Source organism: Chelonia mydas, chromosome 12 (genome assembly GCF_015237465.2).
Source record: "Chelonia mydas isolate rCheMyd1 chromosome 12, rCheMyd1.pri.v2, whole genome shotgun sequence".
In the NCBI taxonomy this organism is placed as follows: domain Eukaryota; kingdom Metazoa; phylum Chordata; order Testudines; family Cheloniidae; genus Chelonia; species Chelonia mydas.
Window position 1 is genome coordinate 29,704,052 of NC_051252.2, and position 25,340 is coordinate 29,729,391.

Below are 25,340 nucleotides of genomic sequence, written 5' to 3' on the forward strand. Positions count from 1 at the left end.
AAGTAAAGCTCTCAGGATTTAACCCAGTAGCTGGAAGACTTGTCACTTTAATACATGGCTTTAGTAACTGAGGAAAGAGTTGGAGAGTCAGAAATTGACAGTAGCATCAGTGTCTAGTCCTTTGACATTTTTCTCATCTTGGGCCTGTTTTTAGTCTTGCTGTCATGGCAATGCAAGACCAATGTTGAAAGCTGTTCCTCAATCCTGAGAGAAAAGTGTTCTCCTAACTGGCAGGCACAAGGAGAAGGGAGAAGAGGCCAGAACTGTTCATTGCAGCCATGAATGGCGATACATGAGTATAGATGATTTTAAAATGACTTTATATTCTCACCCACATGGCCAAACCGTCAGTGCGAAAGTTCCGAATAACAGATCTTGTCATTCTAACACTAATTAAAACAAGGGGCTCAGGGAAAGTTATTATATAGCAGACAAAATGATCTTGGATCTCATACATTCACATGCAGGATCATTTTTATATAAAAGATACCAACTAGCATCACATAGAAAACAAAACTAACTGCAACCATTTTTTGATATTTTTTGTCAAATATTTTTGATTGGATTCATGTTCCAGAACTTGTTAAAAATTAATGTTTATGTAAATTCCGGGTGCAAAAGTTTCTAGAGCCCCCAGGAATTTTTGCACAAGTGAAAGCACAAATGATGGTGCCCAATCTTTCATTTGTGTGTCAAAGCCACAGATTGTGTATGCCCCAGTTGGCCTGAATTTCTTTTCCTGCTTTATTTTTCCTTTTTACACTATCCCACCCCCCGCAATCAATCCTATGAGGTGCTGAGTGCCCTCATCTTCCAGTGGAGCTAAGGGGATAGGAGGATACTCATTAGAACCAGTGCACTGGTTGAAAAAGTCTTTCTAGAAGGGAAGGGGACAGGCCAAAGCAATCACGGTTATGGGATGCTAACCATCCCCATCCCTCCCCGCTGCCCACACACAATACACACAGTATTTCAATGAGTTAGATTATGGCCTGGTCTACTTTGCCAGGAGAGCTGTCCCATTATGCTACACCAGCAAAGCTCCTAGCATGAATGCAGCTTATACCAACACTCCTGTGCTTTTGCCAGTACAGCTTATTCCATCCCATGAGCAAAATAAGCAAAAGCACAGTTCTGCCAGCCTAACTGCATCTGCACTAGGGGCTTTTGCTGCCATCACTATTCTGCTCAGAGATCACATCCCTGCTCAGCAGAACTATGCCAGTAAGAGTCTGTAGTGAAGACCTGGCCTAAGAAAGTCAAGCATTCCTGTGAACTCCCAAGATAAATGAAAAGCTTTTTTTTTTTTTTTACTAAGCCAACAAGCTTCCCAAGAGAATATTAATCTGATGCATGTTGTTGCACAAATGTGGAAGGTGCCCATCAAAATCCATGGGGCATGGAATACACAAAAACAAAGGGCTGGAGGAGTACGGAAAATGTGTGGGAGGGTACGGGCACAAGAAAATAGTCCTTGTACCCCAAGGAATGTAGTACATCCTGAGCATCCCACTGAGGGCGGCACTCTCTCAAAGGGACCAGGGTCCTGCCCCTCCCCACTAAGCAGGAGAGTAGACTACACGTTCCTTAGCGGTGGTTCACATGCACATGCACATGCACACCCATGGCCCCAGCTTTCCCACAAGCGCCGCCGAACCAGGCAGCTCTGCATTGTCCCTTACTGAAGCCAGTGGCCATGAAGAAAAGAGGGCAGCATTGTCCTTTGGCTTTTTGCAAGCCTTCTGTTGATCTTACAGTTACAGAGCTAAACTCCTAAACATTCAGTGCTGGAGACAGAGGCCAGATGTAAGACAGGAACCACAAGTGATGGCTCCTTTCCATGCTCACAGTAGCTGCTTGTTAAAACATGGTCCGTGATCCCTAATGTCTATCAAAACACTGAAACACTAACCTTTATATTAAAAATCTTAGACTCTTTCCGAGGTAATGAAGTGAAGATAAAACTCCCTTTCTGGCCTGAGCAGAGCATCTGCAGTTATAATGCAACCTGCAACTCTTATTAAGGGCAACATAAGTCTGTAGTACACCAAGGAAGCTTCTCTGATGGTAAAAATCAGGGTGCTTTATGATGCTACTGAAAGCTATAGTACTATAGCTTTGCTTAAGGGGTATCTCCGCTAAAATAAACAGTGCAGCAGACTTTTTCTTCACTGTTTAACTAAATATTCTTGATAGTGGCTTAATTCTAACAGCGATAGCTCTGGTCTGGCTCAAATAGTGACTGATATTAACAGCAGCGAAATAGGACCAGCCCTAGAATATAAAATGGACAAGTTTTATTCAGCTTATCCCTTCATAAATCTGAACAAGATCTGGATTATTACCTGTGCCACTCGGGTTGCCAAAGTAACCTCGGCCGTCCAGCTCATATTTACGTACCACATGATTCTGTCACCATGGAGATCTATCCATGTGATTTGCGGACATGATTAAGCTGCTGGCTCCTCAGACACACCACACCAGGGTAGGGAGAGGAATTAATTACAAGTAAGGAATGCTCTTCCCGCTCTTTTTTCTGTGATAGAAAGAGCCTGCATTGACTCCTATGACAGAAGCATAAATTTGCGCAGCTTTACTGTTTTGCTGCAGACAGAGGATGAGGAAGAGATTAATAAAGAAGAGGAGGTTTTTAAAATCCTCCCAGTGAATAGCATCTGCCTTATTGGGATATCAAGAATGGCAAGCAAGCTCATCTCAGTATATGTCCTCTATCCCCTTCCTCGCTCTCTCTCCTGGGATCCTGAAGCAGCCAAGTATCTGCTGGTACTAATCAAAGAGAACTATTTAGCTTCTGAGCAAAAACGTTGTCCTGCCTCAGATGGTTAAACGGTTTAGCTTTATATTGTTGTAAAATACTTCCAAAGGTTGTGTTTATTCTAGCTGATTTCCTGCCATGTTCTTCAAGGGTATATGGCTGGCACAAGGGGAGTCTCAAGACAGACATTAGCATTTGCACAAAGCTTAGTGCCGTCTCTTATTATTTTTTTCTGTTTTTGTGTAAGAGGCTGTATTGGTGTGGGATATAAAATGGCAGTATTACTGTTATTTATTTGTAATGCAATAGTGTCTAATGGCCACATTTAGAACTGGATGAGGGTCCCATTACACCATACGGAGATAAAACGAAAAGACAATCCCAGACTCAAAGAGTTTACAAGCTTAGTATATGAAAGGAGACAACAACAAGCAGATGGGAGACTACTATGTAATGGTGTGATGATTATGATTGTTGTACCAAGCAACAGTTCTGACTCATGGCTGCCTAGCCATTGTCAAATGTCTTGTAGGCATAACAACAGAAGTGACTGAAGGAGAAATTTGAAGACCATTATGACAGCTAGTAGTAATGGTCACTAAATTAGTGGCTTTGCATATTTTTATGGGGAGATCCACTTATGCCCAAGTGGCAGCATGGGAGAAAGCATGAACGTGTTTAAGGCTAGGTGATAAAGGCTGGCCTTGTCAGAGCAGAGGTGGTGGTTGATGTCAGTACCATATAAGAGGTTATTGGTAGTGTAGGGCTGAGCCATAACAGTCCTTAAAAGTGAGAACAAGTAAGTTGTGTTTGATGCAAGGAGCGGGGTGAGTTGGTGGAAGGATGCAAAGAGGGAAGCAAAGTGAAGTGGCTGGGATGGTGAGCCTTGCAGATGTTCTTTGATGTTCTTAGAAGGATAAAAGAAGGAAGGGATCAAGATGACGTTTATCAAGGCCAGACAGGCGGCTGTTGCAGTAGTCAAGACATGACAAGAGGAGGGTTTGGATGAGAATTTTAGCTGTGGAAACAGGGGAAAGGCTGGATCGTAGAGAAGCAGCAATGTTTACATGCAGCCTAGAGGTGTGGGCCTAAAGAGAGGGCCAGGTTATGGTGCTGGGTCATAAAATAAATGGTGGTGTGTTCCACAGTGCCCCCTGGAGAAGAGTTTGAAATATGCATTTTCTTATGTCCTGCTGGAGGTGGTGACTGCCATCTCACTGAAATGTGAGATCAGTGGTTACACTGGCAGAGCTATTGTCCAATGTCCCAGGCTACCTTGAGACTACTGAACAGGCGGGTATGAACTGGCCAGGAGTACATTTAGGCTGGAAAGTAGAAGGTTTCTAACAATCAGAGGAGTGAGGTTCTGGAACAGTCTTCCAATAGTAGTGTGGGCAAGAAACCTAACTGGTTTTAAGATAGAGCTTTATAGATTTATGGAAGGGATTATATGATGGAGGCACCAGCAATAGCAGGAGACTGGACTTGGTGACCCAAATGGTTTCTTCCAGTCCTATGTTCTTAATTCATTCCACTTGTGGACTGGGTCAAATTCAAACTGGGAATGGACAAACCTGTTCAGGAACATTCAAAACTTTCCCAATCTTCACCCACATGCCCCAATGTCATTTTTGCTGAGATTCAGGAACAGCTCAGAGTCTCACCACAGTCCTCCCTGCCCTCTTATTCCCTAATATGTACCTACTTTCTGTGCATCTTGGATTTCTGAGAGGGGATTAGGTGGTTAGCCCATTCACCACCCTTCAGCATAAGTCTGTCTTTGGGAAGCTTGGACTCTTTCTTGGTGGAAGGTTATCACTTGTGTGTGAATGTGTAGTCTGTTTCTCGTTCCAGCGGGATCACCTTAAGGGATTAAAGGAGGCAGCAGCAGCTAGGTGGTGGTATCGAGTAGCTTCTTAATTGAGGCTTGTTCTTCACACTGTAGCACAAGTACTGGGGAAAGACACAGGGTGCTGCTTACAAGAATTAGGGAAGGGGTTACTGTGTTACTCAGGGTGTCACACTGCAGTGGTTGCCACTTACAAGGGGAAAGAGGGATTCCTGTCCTCCACTTGGGTTTCTCTCCAGCCGCCCCAGAGGGACCCAGGGAATGAAATCACCAACATAGACAACTAACACAAAAGTCCTCCACCAACCCAAAGTAAACATGTCTTCTTCTAGGAAGAGGTGTGTATGGAGGGGAAGCACATGAAACGTTTAAAGATGGAAACTTATAACTTATAGATGTCATTTTGAGCCATTGGCTGGAGTTTGCCCAGATGGAGGGAAAACCATATTGAATCATTCCTCTGTACCAATAGCCTCCTATCCCAGATTCTGTTTTCATAAAGGATATGCACGGTCTTACTGGCATGTCTACACTATGTCTGGGAGAAAGCATCTCAGGCCACAGACTTGTGCTAGCAGAGCTTGCACTGGCCCTCTAAAAACGGCTGTGTAGATTTGGGTGGGATCTTGGCCTCTCAAACTCACCCTCCAGGCTTCAGAGCCTGAGTTCCCCAGATGCAGTGTAGACATCCCTAAAAATAAGTTTTATAAAATATGTGGTGCTGCTGAGCTGATCGGCTTTTTTAGGATGATGAAACCATTTTATTTCGATGTTCCCATAGGTAAGTTTTTTTCCCATGGTATGTTGCATTTGTTGTCTCTGTACCCAGCATCCACATTACTAACATGGATATAAAGCTCCCCCGGGTGTTCTGTTGTCACAGGGAGCAGTTTAATGTTCAAATGGTGCCTGGTACTACTTTGACTTGAGTATGTTTCTGCATTCAGCTACACTGAGATTTCTTTTTTAACTTCCCAGAGGCTTGTTTCTTAATTTGAGCTGTGTAGCAGAAGTGGAGCCTATTGATTCAAATAATATTCAAAAGAGGATTTTGCAAGATACACTTAATAATTATGTTGCATTACTCATCGTTTCATAGGAAAGCTGCACTTAATTTCCACACTGCAAAATGATACAGGAGATAATTAGCAATATATTTTTTTCCATTTGGATAGCAAATTATTAAACATTTACTATATATGTAGCAAGTAAATTGCTTTGGTTATACTGTAATGACTGTGTGCGCTTAATGAAATTCCAAAGGAAACTGAATAGTAGCAAACCTCAATGAGCACCTCAACAGAGATTACTGCTAGGTCTTGTTTTCAAAATGCAGAATAGCTGACAGGTTTGAGGGGATAGAAAATAAAGAAGAAGAGATGGAGTGAAACAACAGACAGTTGAAGCATCATTTTGGATTATTTGCTCCAGGCATAAGATGTCCTTAAACTATTAGAACCAGATTCAGGAAAGCGTCCCTATTAAGGAAGGCTGCTTAAGCATGTGCTTGAAGTTGAGATTAAGTAGGTGCTTAAGTGCTTTACTGAATTGGAATCTCACCAAAGTGCATTAATGAAGTATCATCTGCAAGGTACACCACACCCTCAATTCCCGCTAACTTGTAGCAGTTGCAGGTGTTCAGCACATTGAAGGATTGATCCATAAGTGCAAGGACAGCATCAAAGTCTAGAGCTGGATGGAAAATGTGGGATTGGAGCATGGGGCTGGTTCTGGGGAAAAAAAAAAACCCAACCTGATATTAATGAAAAGAAGTCCTTGTTTTCTGTCAAATTTCTCAGTGGAAAATTTCAGCTTTTCATCGAAAAACTACACTGAGAAAACCAAAAACTGAAATTTTGCAGCTGAAAAATTCCCCAAAAGAACCCCAACAGTTTTCCAACAAAAATCCAAGATTTTCAGGGAAAGCAGACAATTTCTGCAAAATATTTTGTTTCAGTGAAAACCCGTTTGTTTGTGTATTTCAATTAAACATTTACAACCAGCCCTGCCAAGGACCCTGGGAATGCAAGGTTAAAGCTAAATTAAGTTACAAACTGATCACTGTATGTATAATTCTCATAATTTGATAATAGATTAAAAAGTTACTTCCTCCATTGGTGACATTCCTGGTCTTCCATGATTGTAGAGTTGCTGAAATGATTTATATATGTATATTATTTTGTTGCAACTACTCCTGAAAAATCAGAAAATGAAACTACTAATTGGTTAGCTGCAGTCACTCAAATTAGACAATCATCATACTTAATCTTGCACTTCTTCTCATGGAGATCTGCATTCCAAACGAATCTGGTGCTGCAGTTCTGCAGGCCTCGCTCATTGCAGATGGACACTATTAATAAAATCATACTTAGGGCAGCGACATTGATATAGCGCAATTCCTAAAAGAGGTGGAATGAATACTAGGGGATTGGCTCCTTAGTTTCATGACAGTCTCATTTTAGAACTGATAACATTTATTTCTAAGCAGAAATGGAATCAATATTTTTATTCATGTTTAGATAGACAAAGAAACAGTTAGATATAGGAACTGTAAATGGTCATCAAGTTGTTTGTTCATGGAAGTGCCTTTAAATAACCAGTTAGATAGTTGTCCATCAGCTCCTAAATTCTGATATTTTACTTTTAATTGTAACTTTTTTTGCTAATTTCTTGATTTGTTTTCATGTATAATTGCTTTCCAGGCACTAATTAAAGAGTGATTACAATAAAACTATCCCAGATCCCCATAATATATATCACTATCCTAAAAAGAAAAGGAGTACTTGTGGCACCTTAGAGACTAACCAATTTATTTGAGCATAAGCTTTCGTGAGCTACAGCTCACTTCATCAGATGCATACTGTGGACAGTGTAGAAGATCTTTTTATACACACAAAGCATGAAAAAATACCTCCCCTCACCCCACTCTCCTGCTGGTAATAGCTTATCTAAAGTGATCACTCTCCTTACAATGTGTAATCTGGCCCCGTGGAAAAGAAGCCCTTGAGGAATTCCACCATGATTTCAACAATTTCCATCCCACCATCAACCTCAGCCTGGTCCAGTCCACACAAGAGATCCACTTCCTGGACACTACAGTGCTATGTGCCCACATATCTATTCTGGGGTCACCATCATAGGGCCTAATCACATCAGCCACACTATCAGAGGCTCGTTCACCTGCACATCCATCAATGTGATATATGCCATCATGTGCCAGCAATGCCCCTCTGCCATGTACATTGGTCAAACTGGACAGTCTCTACGTAAAAGAATAAATGGACACAAATCAGATGTCAAGAATTATAACATTCATAAACCAGTCGGAGAACACTTCAATCTCTCTGGTCACGCGATTACAGACATGAAAGTTGCGATATTACAACAAAAAAACTTCAAATCCAGACTCCAGCGAGAGACTGTTGAATTGGAATTCATTTGCAAATTGGATACAATTAACTTAGGCTTGAATAGAGACTGGGAGTGGTTAAGTCATTATGCAAGGTAACCTATTTCCCCTTGTTTTTTCCTACCCCCCCCCCAGACGTTCTTGTTAAACCCTGGATTTGTGTTGGAAATGGCCCACCTTGATTATCATACACATTAAGGAGAGTGGTTACTTTAGATAAGCTATTACCAACAGGAGAGTGGGTTTGTGGGTGGGGGGGGGAACCTGAACTTGTGCTGGAAATGGCCCAACTTGATTATCATACACATTGTAAGGAGTGATCACTTTAGATAAGCTATTACCAGCAGGAGAGTGAGATGGGGGGAGGTATTTTTTCATGCTTTGTGTGTATAAAAAGATCTTCTACACTTTCCACAGTATGCATCCAATGAAGTGAGCTGTAGCTCACGAAAGCTTATGCTCAGATAAATTGGTTAGTCTCTAAGGTGCCACAAGTACTCCTTTTCTTTTTGCAAATACAGACTAACACGGCTGTTACTCTGAAACCTATCACTATCCTAGTCACTCGAGACAAATAATGTGTGGTTATTATGTGGTAGTGTGCATTTTTAATGAAAAAGAGCTATTGCAGTTCAAAAGTGAGAGTCTGCTTTGCCACTAGGCTTTAGCACAGCTAATGAGATACAGTAATCTTCCCTTTGCTCTAACAGGTAATCCAACAAATTCAAAGTATCATTGTTAGAAGGAAGTGTACAGTAACCAACAATACTTTGCATTTCTACTGTTTTACTGTATATCTTTTAAGAGCTGTATATAAAATGTGTATTTCTTTTCATTAGACAACATGCTTGACTCTCTGTCGATTATGGCACAGTTGAAAATTTGCTGTTATTGTTATTATAACTGTGTTTTAAAATATATATACTTTTAAAACCTCCTATGGAGGTTCTGAAGTAAGAGTTGTTTAATTACTGTGCGTTCCACTGTGGTATATTCAGGCATTAGCCACCATGGATATGTTAATCCTATTAATATCGACAAGATACATGACTGATTACTCCAAATCGATCTCAAATGCCTCAAATCTTAAGGCATCATAACATATTGGACTTTCAGTTTTCATAATGTAGTCAAATGTTAGCGTAATTCTTTGAATCATGTTAATATTTTCCCTACAACTTCAGAGCATACTAAAACAGGTGAATTGACTGGCCAACTTTCATCCAAAAAATCAACCACATAAAGGCCTACACATGGGATTTGGCCTGGGACATAGTGGATCTGTGTGTGATTATTCTTTTTATTACTCATGTAAGGGATCAGAGCTGGTCACCATGTGCAAGATAAGGGTTTTATTAATTAAAGGGTTTTGTGTTTTGACACAGGGTAGCTGAGCAGCATCCTGCTTGCAGTTGCCATGTGGTGCAGCATAGCTTCTGTGTTTGCATACAGCTGTTGACACAATCAATAATTATCAGAATTCTCATTAGCGCTAACATCCTTGCCTGGGGTGACTGGAAGCAAAATGAAGCATTAATGACCCACAGCGATCAGCAGTCCAGTAGGAAAGCCAGACAGCTGTGAACCAGTATTATGGGAGCATTGTGTATATACAGAAAATAATATTAGCTGTTTTTAAAAGTCCATAGTTTTGTATATAATCAGAGAAATTAGAGATGGAAAAAGAGCAAGTTGCTGATCTAATCTAACCTCCTGTGATGCTGGATTCTTCACTAGAGGACATTTTTCCAGCACTTGGTGAAGTCTAGTTTTTTAAATGTCTCAGAGAGCAAACCTATCCCCCAAATGGATTTTCTAAATTAGGAATCCTGTTTTTAAAATGTAGCCTCATCCAGGTTCTCTTTGAAGAAATGTAGAGCTTAGATATCAAGCAATGTCTACTGATCAATTCCAAAACTCCAGGACCAAAGACATCTGGCCAGTCTGGATTTCCCATTCACTTTTCTGCTTGGATGGTGTCTCATCTAATTTTTTGGAGTGCTTCTTTCTATAAATAACATCTGCATCTGAAGAAGTGGGGTTTCTACCCACGAAAGCTTATGCTTATGTTAGTCTTTAAGGTGCCACCGGACTCCTTGTTGTTTTTGTGGATACAGACTAACACAGCTACCCCCTGATATCTGAGGACTCAGTGACATAATGTGTTGCTGAACTTCTTCACAAGAAGAAAGAGGAAATCTAATTTGGCAGGAGATGAGAGTATTAAATCAGGTGGTTTTCCACAAGCTGCAGTTGTTGATTAAAATGAGTGCCTTGACTTGGATGAGTAGAGAGGTCCTAAGTTCCAGATTGATTGTTCAGCTATGGTGGGCATAATTCATAGTGAAAAGATTTGAGGGAATGTGAAGTTATTAAAAAGAAAAGGACAATAACAAATAGTAAAGAGGAGACCAAATCAAACAGCTCTGTGTTTTTATGGAGTATCCTAACAGAGACAACATGGTGGTCTTGGAGAAGATTTGATGCAGCTGTCAAACCTAAACCTCCAAAAAACACAGCTGTCATGAAACCTATTTCAGAACATCCTCTGACCTTTAATGCAAATGCATTTCTGCCCTTCCTCTTCTACCAAGGCCCACTGGCAGTAAGTGTTGCTCTTCTCAGCATGCTACACAATACAGATGGACAGAAATGGCTTTGATCCAACAGCAGCAGCTCTAAGCTCCCAACCATAACATCCCCCACAGGAAAATAAACTGGGGTAGGCTCTTTCACCGCATCGTGTGTGTGTGTGTGTGTGTGTGTGTGTGTGTGTAAATTAAATAGACAAAAACTTTTGTTAAAAACAGTTATGGTTGCTCACATGCATATTACCACCAACACAGCCCTTCCCAGCTACAATCATGATTTAGCCTTCAGTACCCTACCTCACCTACATCTACCATCCCGCAAGACACATTCATCCTCCCTCTGCTTCCCCCGCCCCCCAGCTATAGTTCTTGGAGTGGGAAGCAAGGGGGAAATATGTCTCCATCAGGCTGGACAGATATGAGAGAACTCCAAGGATTCATTTTATTGCAGTTTCCTACTCATCAGTACTCTTCCTGCTACACAGGAGGACATGCTTCATATTCACAGGCACTGTACTTCTTTACAGCAGCATTGGCAGCCTTTTCTTATTCTCCTCGAGTGTGTGGAAATGTTCATTTGGTGCCTGTTCTGAGCCGTGTAATGCCTCTGTGATGGTCATTGAGTCTCTGTTGAGCCTCTTGGGGTTAAAATCAATACCACAGTGGTAGTTTAAGCACCAAACCTAATTTGGGTCAAATTAGGCCCAAAGTGTAGGTTGTATGAAAGCAAGCCTATCGGAATGTTTCTATGGCTTCCTTATTCCAATGGAAATCATTTTTAAGTAAGTAAACATTCCCTTGCAGTGTCTGCAACCCAAACACTCTATCACTGTGTTAATGCACAAGAAGCAGACAATTAAATTGACTAAATCAGAAAAACTAAAGTGAATCTTACTTGTCTGTTTTGACTTTCTGAGTTGACAAATACAGACAGCAAACACTCAGCATGATCAGTGACCAGTAATTTAGGGACAAGAAAGTCTGCTTGGCCTCCGAATGCTACACAACTCCAGCAGTTCCTTGCTGGAGCTAATGGTGTACAGGCCCTGTGGATGAAATTCAACCAGGGTTCAGAGAAAGAGAGTCTAATGCAGATTATCACTTAAGCCCCACTTAAACTCAAGCCCGGTGAACTCAGCTCAAATGGGGTGATGTGATAAATAAGGCATGGGGCCTCTGTTTTGGACGGAATGTCACCAGGATGCACTGATGTCCAATTGAGAGGCATCAGTACAGATTGCTCTCATTTGAATAACTGTTATAATAAATATCAACAGCAGTGAGATCTAGTGGCAAAGAATGGCCTGGTTTTTCTTTCTCTAGCACCTTGAGGAAACAAGCTGCTGTAGACTTATTTAACAAATATGAACTTTTGGCACCCAAACACTGCAAAGTCTTCTTCTTGCGTGCATTTTACAGCAGCTTGATTCAGATACTGTGTAGCAAATGAAATTACATTGATACAGCTAAGGGCAGAACCGGGCCCATTGGCTAGGCAAGCAAGTTACAAATGACATTCTCACGTACAGATTTTGGAGTGTGACATTGCAGCAGCTCTTTCAAAGTTTCGGTCATATTGGGTTTGTTTTTTAATATTATTCTTAATTGCTCCACCTGGATCCCATATCCAATATTGTTTTTAGAAATTGTACTGTTCCCGTCTCCTCTGGCCTGCTGTTTGCATTCGCAAGCTACTTACGGGTATCCTAGAAACACACCTGAACCTTTCTCCAGAGTCTTAAACCTGATCCTGCACATGGGGAAAAAATATGTTGGGAAAGCACATTTTCTCAAATTTGCCTCACTTAATGTGGGGTGGTGCAGATGATAATAAACGTTGTGTGTCCTTGCTTTCAGCATGACATTTCTGGTGATGAGTTTCACCTGGTGGGCAAATGTGTTTGCTGGTTCCTTCAGTTCTGTCCTATTAATTTGGATTATTTATATCGTTAAAGGTTTTAAAACATAAGGAAATTGCTTCTTCTTTAGGGAGTCTGGTGATTGTTCTTAAAAGAATATTTTCTGAAAAGAATTCCTAGGCTCACAGAATGTATCCTGCTCAGTACAGAAAGTTTAACAGAATAACTGGGCTTACTGATCACGACACAGTTACGTCATAAAAGTCAGTGTGGTTCTATGTACACCATTAAAAGGTCACCAGTCTCCCTTTTGGTGAAAGCATCTGGGATTGCTGAAAAGAGGGAAGATTTCCAAAATTAAGTTACAGCAGTGTCATTAATTGGAAAGCCTTTCATATTGGTCGTACATTTTGTTTCCATTATAAATGTACGTATTCATTCATGTTCTCATAGATTTTTAAAGTCTAGCATTTTCTAATGTAGGGCACCATTGGGCAACACTTGGGTTGCAGAACTGAGAGTTCATTGGTTCCAATTTTCAAACATAGGGGTGGCATTTAATCAGGGATTTAGGGTTCCAGCTCTCATTGGATTTCCATAGAAGTTGGTAGCCTTACTCTCTTAGACACTTTTAAAGTGCCAAGCCAAGATGTCTAAAGTTAAGTATCTACATCCATATTTGGGCCCTAATTGACCATGCTAAGTATCCAGGTCCTGATTTATGCCCTTAAATGTACTGCAGGGTTTATTTGTTCCTGGAGCAATGTTTAGTTTCAAACTTCTATGCTAGCCTGTTTAATAATGTAATAAAGCTATGTCACAGGTGGTAGGTCTTATTAACATATAATTCTGTGTTTTACTTTCTTGCCTCAACACATCCCATTGTTCTGGCAAAAAAAAAAATGAAGTGACAATGATATGAAACACCCTTTATATGCAATGTTCACAGTTACTGAAGTTTCCCACCATTAAAGTGAGGAAAGTGTCTACTCCTCTTCCAATCCTCGACCATTAAATAATGTCTACATTTTATGCATCAAATAGCCAGTAAAACACACACATGCAGTATTCCATTTCATCAACACACAGCTCCCATGAGTTCTGAAACTTCATACATCAAAATAAGCTCCTCTCCAACACACTGGTGAGCTGAGGGTTTTTTTGTTCCTTTCTCACACGCACTAATTACATTCAGCTGTTAAATGTCTTTTTTCAGTGGTATCTGAAGGACACTAAAAAAAAATTGGAAATGCACATCGCTCATGCACTGAGGGTTAAATTATGACATTAGCCACAACCGGTGTAGCGTATGTAGCATTGCTCCTGCATGCAAAAAAGGTATTCATTGAAAACCATGACAGATTAATTGAAAATATGGTAGTTGAATATATTACTATAATGAATACATTCAGTGAAACCAGTCTACTCACAGATATTCTGCAAAGAGAAAAAGAGGCAGAATGAACTTTTTGTTGGGAATTACTGGCTGATCACTACTTGTAGCCATTAGTTTGCAGTTCAGGTGGCCATAGTATTTGTTATTTGTATTAAACTAGCACCTAGAGACCCTGATCAAGACAGAGATCCCACTGTGTTAGGTGCTATACAAAAGAGAATCCCTGGCCCCAAGTATTTATAATCTAAATAGACGGTGCCAAACATATAATTTTTTAGAGCTGGCCAGGAACTTTTTGACAAAACATTTTTGTTTGGTTTTTGTTGTTTGTTATGTCAATTCATTAAAACTTTTTACGGGAATGTACTGGGTTTGATGAAACTTTAATCAGAAGGGCCTTTGAGGTCCATGATGGAATTTCTGGTCAAAACCAGAGGGGACAGCCAGTGAGAGAAAAGGTCACCTCAGAATAGCTAATGGCCCACTGGTTAGGACACTTGCCTAGGCTGTAGAAGACCTGGTTTCAAATCCATGTTCTGCCTGATTTGGAGAAGGTACTTGAACCCTCCTAGATCCCTGGTGAGTGCCTTGAACACTGGGCTATTGACTATTTTGGGAGAGGTCTCTCTTTGGTTTTTTAATGAAAAAATTGACAGGTCTCTGTTTTGTCCCAACGAAGAACAGGAACAGTTTATGAAGTCACAGGATGGTAAAACTATTTCCTGTCTAGTTCTCCTCATTTTTCTTTGAGGGACAACTTGAGCATCCTGAAGAATAGCTGTCACTTTAGTATGAATATAAAATTCTGGTTTCTGTGTTACTAATCCTTGGAATTTAACATGTTTTGTCTTACAGGTGAAGGAGGCCATGCAGAGAATCCATGACAGGGGCAATATAGGAAAACTTATTCTGGATATAGAGAAGGCACCCACTCCACTGGTGAGTGAAAAGCATTGTGTATATAATAACTGTTCCATACAAATTACAATGTGTCAACAGCTCTTAGAGTTAATTATTTTGCGTGTGGTTTTCTACCAGATAAATATCACCTAAAGTGACAAAATCAAAACCATCACAATCTTTAATTTGTACTTTAAGGTACAGTACAAATTGTAGTTCTTGTTCTGAAAGAGATTTGCAGAAAATAGCCACAGCAGTTCATTTCATAGGTAAAATGGCCATCTCTGTCTCTCAAAATATAAACCAGTATTGCCTCTGGAAAATCTTACTAGATTACTTTGATTGGGGAAAAAAACCTCACAGCATCTATTTCTGTCTCTGATGGAAAACAAATAGCTGTTCCATGTAATACTAGATTGCTACATTAGTGGAGATAATGCAATGGATTGAAGCCAAACAGACCAAATCAACTTATCTTTACCTATAAACACAAGAGAGTACTCCCCTTAAAACCTGCATATCTGCAGAATTGCCTTCCCAGTGCCATACAAAGGAATATTTCTTGGGTAGGAACAAGCTAGTGATTTCTTTAAACTCTGTTGAAAATGCCAGGTATGCTGATATTTTGGGTAAAGTCATGCTTTGTAAGCTTTAATGTAATGATAATTGTACTTGTTACTGGGCAGCGCCTGAGAGAGAAGGAAAATGATGGATCTGCTGAAACTAAATGTTGTGTTCAGACTGAGCCCAGCGCATCAAGATGCTGAGAATGAAAGGTTACAGAGAGTATTTGGTAGAGGGAAATCAGAAGGATCAAGCCCAAACTTTGGCTGTTTACACTGGAAAGAGTAATAGAAGAAAAGCAGGAACAAATTAACTAAAGATGGACCTAAAATGCACAGTTTGGATTCAGATCTGAAGTTCTCCCCATTTGGAGAGAGGAGGTTTGGATGTGCTCTAAAATTGACCGCAAGTTACTTAATACTGTATATAACCCTCACAAGGCAGCAGGAAACCTGACTTAAAGGCTATTGGAATCTCACACATGGAAACCAGACACTCTTTGACACCAGACACTCAACTGAGTCCTAAAACTGTAAAACACAGCAGAGCAATAAAGTGTGAGAAAAGAGGAGGAGTCTCCAACATATTAAGCCATCTATTCTCTAGATAATGCACATGCCTAATTGCCATTAGTGTCTGTGGAAGCTATAGACTTAGAAAGTGAGAGGATATGTGATATATTTTCAGAAACACTGAAGGGAATTCATTCATAAATATGAGTAATTTCATAATGTCACTTGCGTGTCCATTAAAATAGGGTTGTGTTTATTTATTTCATTTCATTTCCATGGGGTTTCAAGAGCTAGCAACAATCTAATAGAGCAAATATAATTTTGGCTGGACTCCTTTTTTTCCCCCTCCAGAGTTTATAGTTATTCATTGCCCTTAGTTAGGGAACCCAAACTGCAGTATGAACATTAGAGTATTTCATGATTCTGTTCTAATTCATAACTATAGAGCAATACTATTGCAAATTCATCTGCTACTCCGAAGGTAAGGGTTTAGCTGTACTGGACTTTGGCATCAGAAGTGGGATGAAGGGATCCATATGGACCAAGGAACTTCAAAAAGAGAAAAATAAGTTAGAAACAATAATCCACAAATATATTCAGAGCAGTAGGAGAAAACTGATTGTGGCCATTTTCCCCAGGGTTACCTCTTATTCTTCTGGTTTTCAAAGAATGGAAGAACACATAGTAAAACTGCCTTCTTTCCCCAGATATGTTTCCAAGTAAGTTGTTTGTTGTGAAATTAAGGAGTCGGGTTCTTACCGCAATAAGCCATTCTAGGGTATGCATTATTAACTTATTAATACACCCCTCTGAGGCTGAGCCCACTAATGAACTCTCCATTGTGGATTATTGTGATCTATGGCAGAAAACTAAATCAAAGCTTGATGGTATTAATGTTTGGTTTTTAATTCCTTATTTCATACAGGTTTAGAAAATACCTATAAAGTCAAACGAGGATTTCACCATGTACCAAGTAGGATAGTCTTAGTTAGCAAGACAATCCAGGATCCATGGTCTATGCAGATGAATGCAACACTGTCTCGTAGAACATGTAAAATTAGTACAATTCTGTTTGTGCCTGTTGACCTCAGCCAAATTGGAAAGATGCAATGCAAGCATCTGTTGCATCTTTGGTTATTATATGCTGTGTAAATAGCATTCTTATCTGGAAAAAAGATGCTGTGCTCTTTAAATAGTACTATGGATTAATATTTTGTGTGGTTATCTACAACCTGAGAAGTTCCCTCACTACACAATAGAAATCTAGCATCTGTCCCACCATTAAATTTTACATTGTATTTTCACTGTAATGATGTTGATTCAGTACCTATTTATCCTATGGCAGCAAGTATACGCACGTTCACATGCCCAGTGGTCCTATACAAATTGGTCCTAATTTGTTTTTATAAAAAATAAATAACCATTCTGTGGGTTCCCAAGACATTGTGCCTCCTTGAATATTTGTAGGATCAGATGCCATCTATTAACACTCACCAAAGTATCTTGCTATTCGCTTTGGTGAGACAACTGATTCTGAAGGATTCATAAAACACATGATGGGTGCACTTTGTGAACCTCCCACACATTTTTCTTTCATATATGGGAGCCTTGATGTTATTTTGCTACACACACCAAACTCAATTGCACAACTGTCATACATAGCAGCTCCTGATAAATAATTCAGCTGTGTAATCCTTTGGAGAATGGTTTATGATCTTACACTGAAATTGCTCTACAACAGACAAATCTTTTGCACAGATAGAATGTGCAGTTTCAGTTTTTAACCAAGTTTTATTTTTTTTAATATCACTTTATCAGGTGAGTCAAGCTAAAATTAAAATAGCTGAAAAACCACCGTAAACATCACGATTTCCTTCATTTTGTCCACAGATGGCCAATGACAGCACAGAGACAAGCGAAGCAGGAGAAGAGGAGGAGGACCATGAAGGGGACAATGAGAATAAAGAACGCATGCCATTCATCCAGTAACCCTTAGGGATGGGGGGAAACAGAAAGATTGATTGAGTAGAAGAGAACAAGACTGGGAAATCTATTCTGTGCATCAGTGAACAAATGCTGTAGTACAGTGTGTGTTGTATTTGTCTGCAGCCAGCTGAGCTATAAATTGTTGATCATTGTTGTTTTGAACTCAAGTGCCATTCCTATCCAGTGCAGTATTATGACATTCCATAGTGTGACGGCCAATCTGTAGGAGTCCCATTGATTTTCTTTTCCTATCTAAAAGCCTTATTAATGTACTGTGTAATTTTAGATGGGCATCTTTCTTCATGTGAATTTGTGTAATGTTTTTTCGATTTGGAGATTTGTTTTTTTAATTCCCTGCCCATCGTCTGGTATTCTCCACTAATCAGAGGGAGGGCTTTCAGTTTGTGGACTTTCAGTAAAGAAGGTCAAAACATAGCATTTCTTTATGAGACACAAATAAGAGGCAGCAAAGAAAACTAATTCTGTTTCCCTGAATCGTGCTACTTCATCTCATAAACAGTTCTGTCTTAAGTTTTAAAAAATACCTCATTTGTGAACCTAGATAATATATGGTAGAGTCTGAAAGAAAATATGCCGGAAGTCATTACTAAGTATCTTTGATTAGTGTTGTATAACCACATTAGTCATCAGCACTACAAATTAAATGGAAATTGATGCATGGTGCCAAGTTTCATGCTTACTGTTGATCACCCTATGTACCATTCCCTTATATTACTTTCAGGAAAAGTCAATGGGCCACTTTTTCTGCCCAGTGCTTCTTAACCATATGAAACTATTACCAAATTGACTGTTGATTCAACAGCACCTCTTCCCAAGGTTTAATTTGAGCTGGTTGTGTCCAAAAACTGAAGCAACCGTATTCTTAGTGATATATAAAAGCTGGCTAACAGTAGGGATCATTGTTCAGCACATGGAATAGATGTTGTTTTGTTGGCTGAGTTTACACTTCTGAAATCACTAATGGACTAATAAGCTGAGTAATGGTGCCGAACTCCTACAAAGATTAATCAATTTGCTCACAACTCTTAGGCCTCAATTCCATCATCACTTATGCACATGAATGACTTTACATAGGTGAGTAATCCCGTTGCAGATCTGTTCCCTTGCATAAAGTTAGTCACGTGCGGAAATGTTTGCAGGATCGAGCCCTTAAGAACATGTAGCGTATCTACCTCCCAGTAATGGAAATGAAAACAAAACATGACACTGAAATAAATATGCTTGTCCCTATCTTCCATTTACCCAAGTAGCAGCTGGTCAGTTCTTCCATGGTCCTTTTTTATTTTTATTTTTTTTTTTAATGACTGCAGCCACTCACAGTAGAAGCAGTAAAGGAATGTCCAAGACTTCATATTCTGACAATTCCCTTTTGGATTTAATATCTTTTTCACAAAAGAAAACACTTCTCCCAAATGCCAAGTTAGCTGATCTCCTAAACCTAGCAGCATTATGTCGTGATCCAAGTGAAAAATGGGTTTCTCAGGCTTTTCTCAATGTGATGGGAAAGATAGGTCTGGATGACTTGTGTGTGTTGTTTCAGAAGATTCTCTTTCCTTTTTTTTTTCCTTCCTCTTTTCCTGTTTAATCCATGCTGCCTGAGTAGCAGTGTCCATCTCTTTACTCTGTGTTCATGCAGTTGCTGCTCTAATACTAGTTAATTGTGCAAAATGTTCATTTTAAATGAGTTTTCTATGGGTTGAAAAAAAATACAAATAATGAGAAAAGCCAAATAGTCAGTTTACAGAGAAAAATGCCACAGAAAAAGCTGTTGTTGAAATACAAAACAGAATTTCAGTTTTTTATAGAATTTAATGCAGAACTTCAGCATAATTGTATCATCTTGTCATACCAGAGTTTATCTAAGGTATTAGTGCCATATTAGGCCTAAGTTTGCCATCAGAATACAGACCAAATGAATTCAGTGAGAGTTTTACGTGCATTAGGACTGCTAAATTGGGCCTTTAAAGGAATTGCCATTTAATTTTCATCATGTAAGATGACAACAGTAAGAAAAATGGTTGGTTATGTTTGTTTAAAAGTTTCTGGAGCAATTTTATCCTGCAACACACTTTAAAACATAATTCATGAGTTTTCATTTGACACCAAACTGAGCAATATTGCTCGTAACCGTGAGCTGGCAGTAAAGTGGCATTCCCAAGGCCTTAGATAACTAGGGCAAGCAGAGTAACAAACCAATTCTTCTGTTAATACCACAGTATTGGTGGGACTGCACTTAAATTTCCTTTCAAGTCAAATAAAGATTAACGTTCCTAGAGTATCTGTAGAAATGGTAGAGGACAATGATGAAAAGAAACCATTTTTCTCATTCTTTCTGGTTATTTTAGTGAGGCAAAAATACTTCTGATGCAACTAATGCCAATTTAGGGGCAGTTTCTGAGCTCCAAAACATCACCTTAAAGGGCTGGAGAAATTCCACTGGATACAATGAATTTCCTCCGGATCTACCCTCCCCTAACATGGACTAACTTCTACTCTCCATTGCACTGGTGTAAATCCGGACTAAGCGAAGGTCCTGTCCTGCTTCTATTGAAATGAATGGGAGTTTTGCAATTAGCTTCAGTGGAAGCAGTACTGGGCTCTGAGAGCAGAATTTGACCCACTAGCCCTAAGAGTTTACTGAAACTTCACAGAAGGTAGCATCTCTTTTGTCTGGCATGTTACAGGCCATTCAGAAGAAAATGCTAGTAGTTAGGCTGTTATTACTGAACAAAACCCTCTCACAGTCTAAACAAATATTTGCATTTACCACTTGCTAACTCTGTCAGTTAAACAACTTCTCCCTTGATAATTGATTGGTTAGAAATAAATTATTTCTCAATTTTGCCTTAAGGAACTGTGAAACCTTCTCTTTAACTTAAGTCTGATTGAAGTGAACTGAAACATTGTTTAATTGTCTTGTTGCTTTAGAGCTTTTGTTATATTGTGCCTACAAAGCAAATTATGTTTACATAAAGATATAAATAAAGTATTACGCATAGCATTACCCTGGACTGGTGTCACTCATTCTAGCATACTGCTCCTGTTTGGGAGCAGGTTACGATAGGTTGAGAAAAAGAATATTTTTATTGCAAACTACACTGGACCAGGGTCATTAAAACCAGCTGAAAACACTGCCTTTCAGACCAGTAACAACTCAGACATAAAATGTTCTATGATATTACAAAGAATTGATATTTTTAACAGTCTATGCGAGAAAGGTCAGACTATCCCAGCAGCATTTTCCTGAAGTGCTAGGAGGAGGAATCAGTGGCTTTCAAAACATGTAAACAACAACTTTCAGAATGTTCTCTCTCAGGTTGCATTGAGATAAATCTGGGCATGCACATTAACATCAGAGGCATTTTTTTTCCCTTCAGAAAGTAATAAGATATTTTTATGGACTAATGGGCTCGGGTTTTTTCCCCTCCTTCCTGATTTACACACTGGAGCTCTATTTAAGTCAGTCAAGTCAACTTGTGTAAGTGAAAGAACCACATACATGGTTATGATCTGAAACAATCAGGACAGACTGGTTGGAAGGGAGGTCATGTGGCTCTGTGCACAGTATTGGGAGTAAAAAGACCTGACTTCTATTTGCAGCTCTGCAACTAACTTGCTATATGACCTTGGCCAAGTCACTTAACAGCTCCCTCCCTCAGTTTCCTCATCAGACTCTGATTTAGACAAATAGCCAATATAGTACTAAGGGAGTGTTGTAAGTATTAACTGGTCAATATCTGTAGAGTGCTTTGACAAAAAGGGCTATGTAAGTGCTATGTATTATTCTGCAGGGTGTCCCTGAGGACATGAAACATCTCACAGCCAAGTTCCATCCACTCCAGGTATGTTGATAAGACTATATAATCTTCTGAATGCATTCTTATGAGCTCTATGGATATGGCTTTGATTCACATCCTGAAGATTGGGTGTGCTTTTAATTATTGTGAAACCCATCAGATCATTAGCACTGGTGTGTGTGTGTGTGTATATATATATACACACACACACCAGTGCTATTGATCTGATGGCTTTCACAATATTTTATATATAAACCAGTGATAACTTTATACACATATCCTCTCAGCACACCTATTGGTGATTTTTTGATTTAGTAGCTCCATCAGAAGTCTCTCGTGTGAATTTCCAGTTCTACATTGACTTCATTGCTAAGGTACCCTTTTAACTAGCTGACTTTTTCAGGGCCATTGCTTCTTAATCCCACCTTTCCAAGGATAGTCCAAATGACTTGACATTTCAGAATAAATGTCTTGCTGAAGGATTGTATGAAGTGAGGCATCCTTCTATCTAGTGAGTTCCTTTAAATAAGCTTCTTTGAACTAATGAATGCCTGGCATTTTCACCTGGTTGCTTAGATTTCAGATAATACTGAAACCTGTCTGTACTGTGTCATGATACCTATGGCACATGAATACCACCTCTGATATTGGACTGCCAGTAGTATAGACAGGATTTCTACATTCCTTAGTTGGGTTTTTCAGCAGGCTTTTTTGCCTGAAAAAGGAGGACAGGGGTTCCAGACCTAAGAGCTCCATTGATTGCTTGCTCAGCTATCAACACAGCCACCAGTCATTTCTCTGATTCATTGAAGTTCTAGATGAAAAAGACCTGTTAGACCATCCAATCCATTTCCATGCCAATATAGGCATGTTTCCCATAGTACATGCTTTGGTGTCTTGTGCAGTGACTTCTGAAGGTAAGCAGAGCTGCTAGTCTTCACGTTGCAAGTTACAGTTCATAAAATATCAACTCTGACTACTTAGGTGTGAAGATATTCAAAAGATCCAAAATGCACATTCTCTGATCAGACAATGGACTCAAGCCTACAGAGTGTCACAGCAGAAAAGGAAAAGGAGTACTTGTGGCACCTTAGAGACTAACCAGTTTATTTGAGCATAAGCTTTCGTGAGCTACAGCTCACTTCATCGGATGCTGTAGCTCACGAAAGCTTATGCTCAAATAAATTGGTTAGTCTCTAAGGTGCCACTAGTACTCCTTTTCTTTTTGCAAATACAGAGTAACACAGCTGCTACTCTGACAGCAGAAAAGTTTTGCTAACTCTTCTGAGAAGCATTCTACTGATAGGACTTGTGAGTAACACATAATGGAATCAGATGGGGAACAAAGGACCTGTTATAAGGCAGTGACTTGGAATAATGAAATGTGAGCAGGGGCTGAAGGCAGCTTTAGGAAAGAAAATAAGAGTGATGCAGCAATTATATGTGATGATGAAGTACACTCATTTAAAGATCACTTAAGCAGAGTATGAAAAGGCTAAGATGCATAGTGCCTTATTTCAGAGACCGCTAATATTTGAAGGACACGGGGAAACTGAAAGAAGGAACTCAGTTTCCTCTCTTCCTCAGGCAGAGTAGAGCATCAGCTTCCATCCCCACACCCACTATGCACAACCCCACCTTCTTGCTCCAAAGCTTTAATTACTGCAGTTTGGAGGTACCTCTGAGGAGACTACAGATATCTAGGCACATAGAGAAGAGTCAATCCTTTGCACCCGCCATAGGCAAAACTCAGATGGACTTCAACAGGAGTGAACTATGCATACTGTGAAGGCATGAGGGCAGCAATTTTGAGACTCCGTGCTGAATTAATCCATCATAGTAAATTATTTATTTAGTGAATTTCACTTCTTGATTTTGACTTTCTGAATTTAAAATAATCACTCATTATTCTAAATTATTTGCCAAACATTTTGGCTGAACAGCCTTGGTCTGTAGATTGGGTGTCAAGCAGTTCGCTGTGAATATTTGATAGTCAAACAGCTGCCTTGCTTAGTTCTGACTGGACATGTAGGTCACGTGATATGTTTCCACTCCTTGAGTGGAATAAGCGTATCTCTTAAAAGCATGTGAATACCCATGCTTATTAATTCAAAATTTATTTTTCATATTACTTCTCCCACCTTGGTTTAAAATTCTCTATTTTCATGAATAGTCCTCCCAGTAAACTCATTTTCTGGAATTTTCCTAGAAATTAAACATCAAAGGAACATGAAGACATTCCAAGTGAATTCATTTAAAAAAACTGAATAGATATTTGCAGGGATTTTTTGTTTTGTTTTGTTTTTTTACAATATAACTCAGCTCTGACTATGTTTAACCTCAATTCTGTTCCCTTGTTTTGTTCAATAATGGAAATAACCTGCTAGGAGTATATACTGTTGATTTTATATATAGTTTAATATGTGTAATAAAGATTTGGAAAGGAAAATAATCACAGGCTTGTAATTTCAGAATTGTATAAGTTTTATCATAGTATGGTATGTGGATGGGGTAGAAGAATATTTTAATGCATGAACAAGCTGGTGTTCTGAACTGTGTTGATTATATAGGGTAAGGTTATGTAGATCTTACAAATTCTATATTGAACTGTAGGGTGTAGCAACTAACATATGTAGCTTGTTTTTTGTAGTGAATTTGTACACAACAAGAAAAGACAAAATGAAACTGCCTGTACCAAATAATCATCAGGAAATATTCTATGAGGAACGTGGAGTAATCTGCAAGAGGAAATATCAAACATCTTCTTCTAAAGAGTATGAAAAATAATTCTGAAGACAGAAGTAGCCTCAGGATTCCACACTGTAAATTTTCAGTTTTCTTACAGCATAGATCAATGAAAGCCTCCAATGTCTATTCATGAATATGGAGTTTATTCAAAGGTGTGTAACAGGCTCTATCTTCACTCTCTTTTAGTGCACTGGTCTAGTCAGCTGTGCCTTGGAGGGATTTCCTTTAGCTCTCTCTAAGGAAAGTCCATGGGGATCAAAAGTGGCCTGAACCTTGTTCTGTGAAGAATCCACCAATATTCTTGTCAGAAAATAAGTCTAGTGGTCTTGTCAAATTCATACTGGGATGCCTTGTCATTTGGATATAGGCCTTAAAGTTATCTTCTTTAGAGCATGGAGGGAGAAAATGGATCAATACTGTTCACTTTGATGTATAATCAAAGCAGTAGGGCTATCTTTGATTAATTTCAGTCACACAGGGCTTGATCCAAAACACATTAAAGTAATGGAAAGAATTTCTGTTGACTTCAGTAGGCTTTGGATGAGTCCCATAATCCAAAAGCACACATGCCAACTTGAAGGCAAGCACATCAAATTTCTGCTTTCTGATTTCCAGTCTTAATAAGCAAATAATGAGCAGTCCATTGCTGATTGTGGGGCCAAGAGTAGGCCAAAAGCAAGCAGCCTTAGCCCTTTGTAAACTCTTTGTGATTACCAGCAAAGCTCTGCCTCTTCCAGGTTTTCCTGCTGGGCCATCTGTACTCAATTATCTTATTCTGTAACATACAGGAGTTGCTACACTACAACAGAATTGCAGGAGTATATCTATCACATCAAGCCAAAGAAAATACAAATTCATCTTGCAGTACATAAAGCGGATGGGATGGGGGTTTAATATTTCCCCCTAAAGTCCTCGTTCTCTTTGAGTTTCGT

At 39.4% G+C, this 25,340-nt stretch overlaps 1 protein-coding gene across 1 annotated transcript in view; it reads left to right on the top strand.

Moving 5' to 3' along the window:
• VAT1L (vesicle amine transport 1 like) overlaps window positions 1–20,867 on the top strand; it is a 92,399-nt gene extending 71,532 nt beyond the window's left edge. Inside the window, exons 8-9 of the mRNA XM_007059252.4 lie at window positions 14,736–14,819; window positions 17,747–20,867. Of these exons, the coding sequence (XP_007059314.2) occupies window positions 14,736–14,819; window positions 17,747–17,845 (183 nt within the window). The 3' untranslated portion in view covers window positions 17,846–20,867. The remainder of the gene's footprint in view (window positions 1–14,735; window positions 14,820–17,746) is intronic.
• Window positions 20,868–25,340: the final 4,473 nt, after the last annotated feature.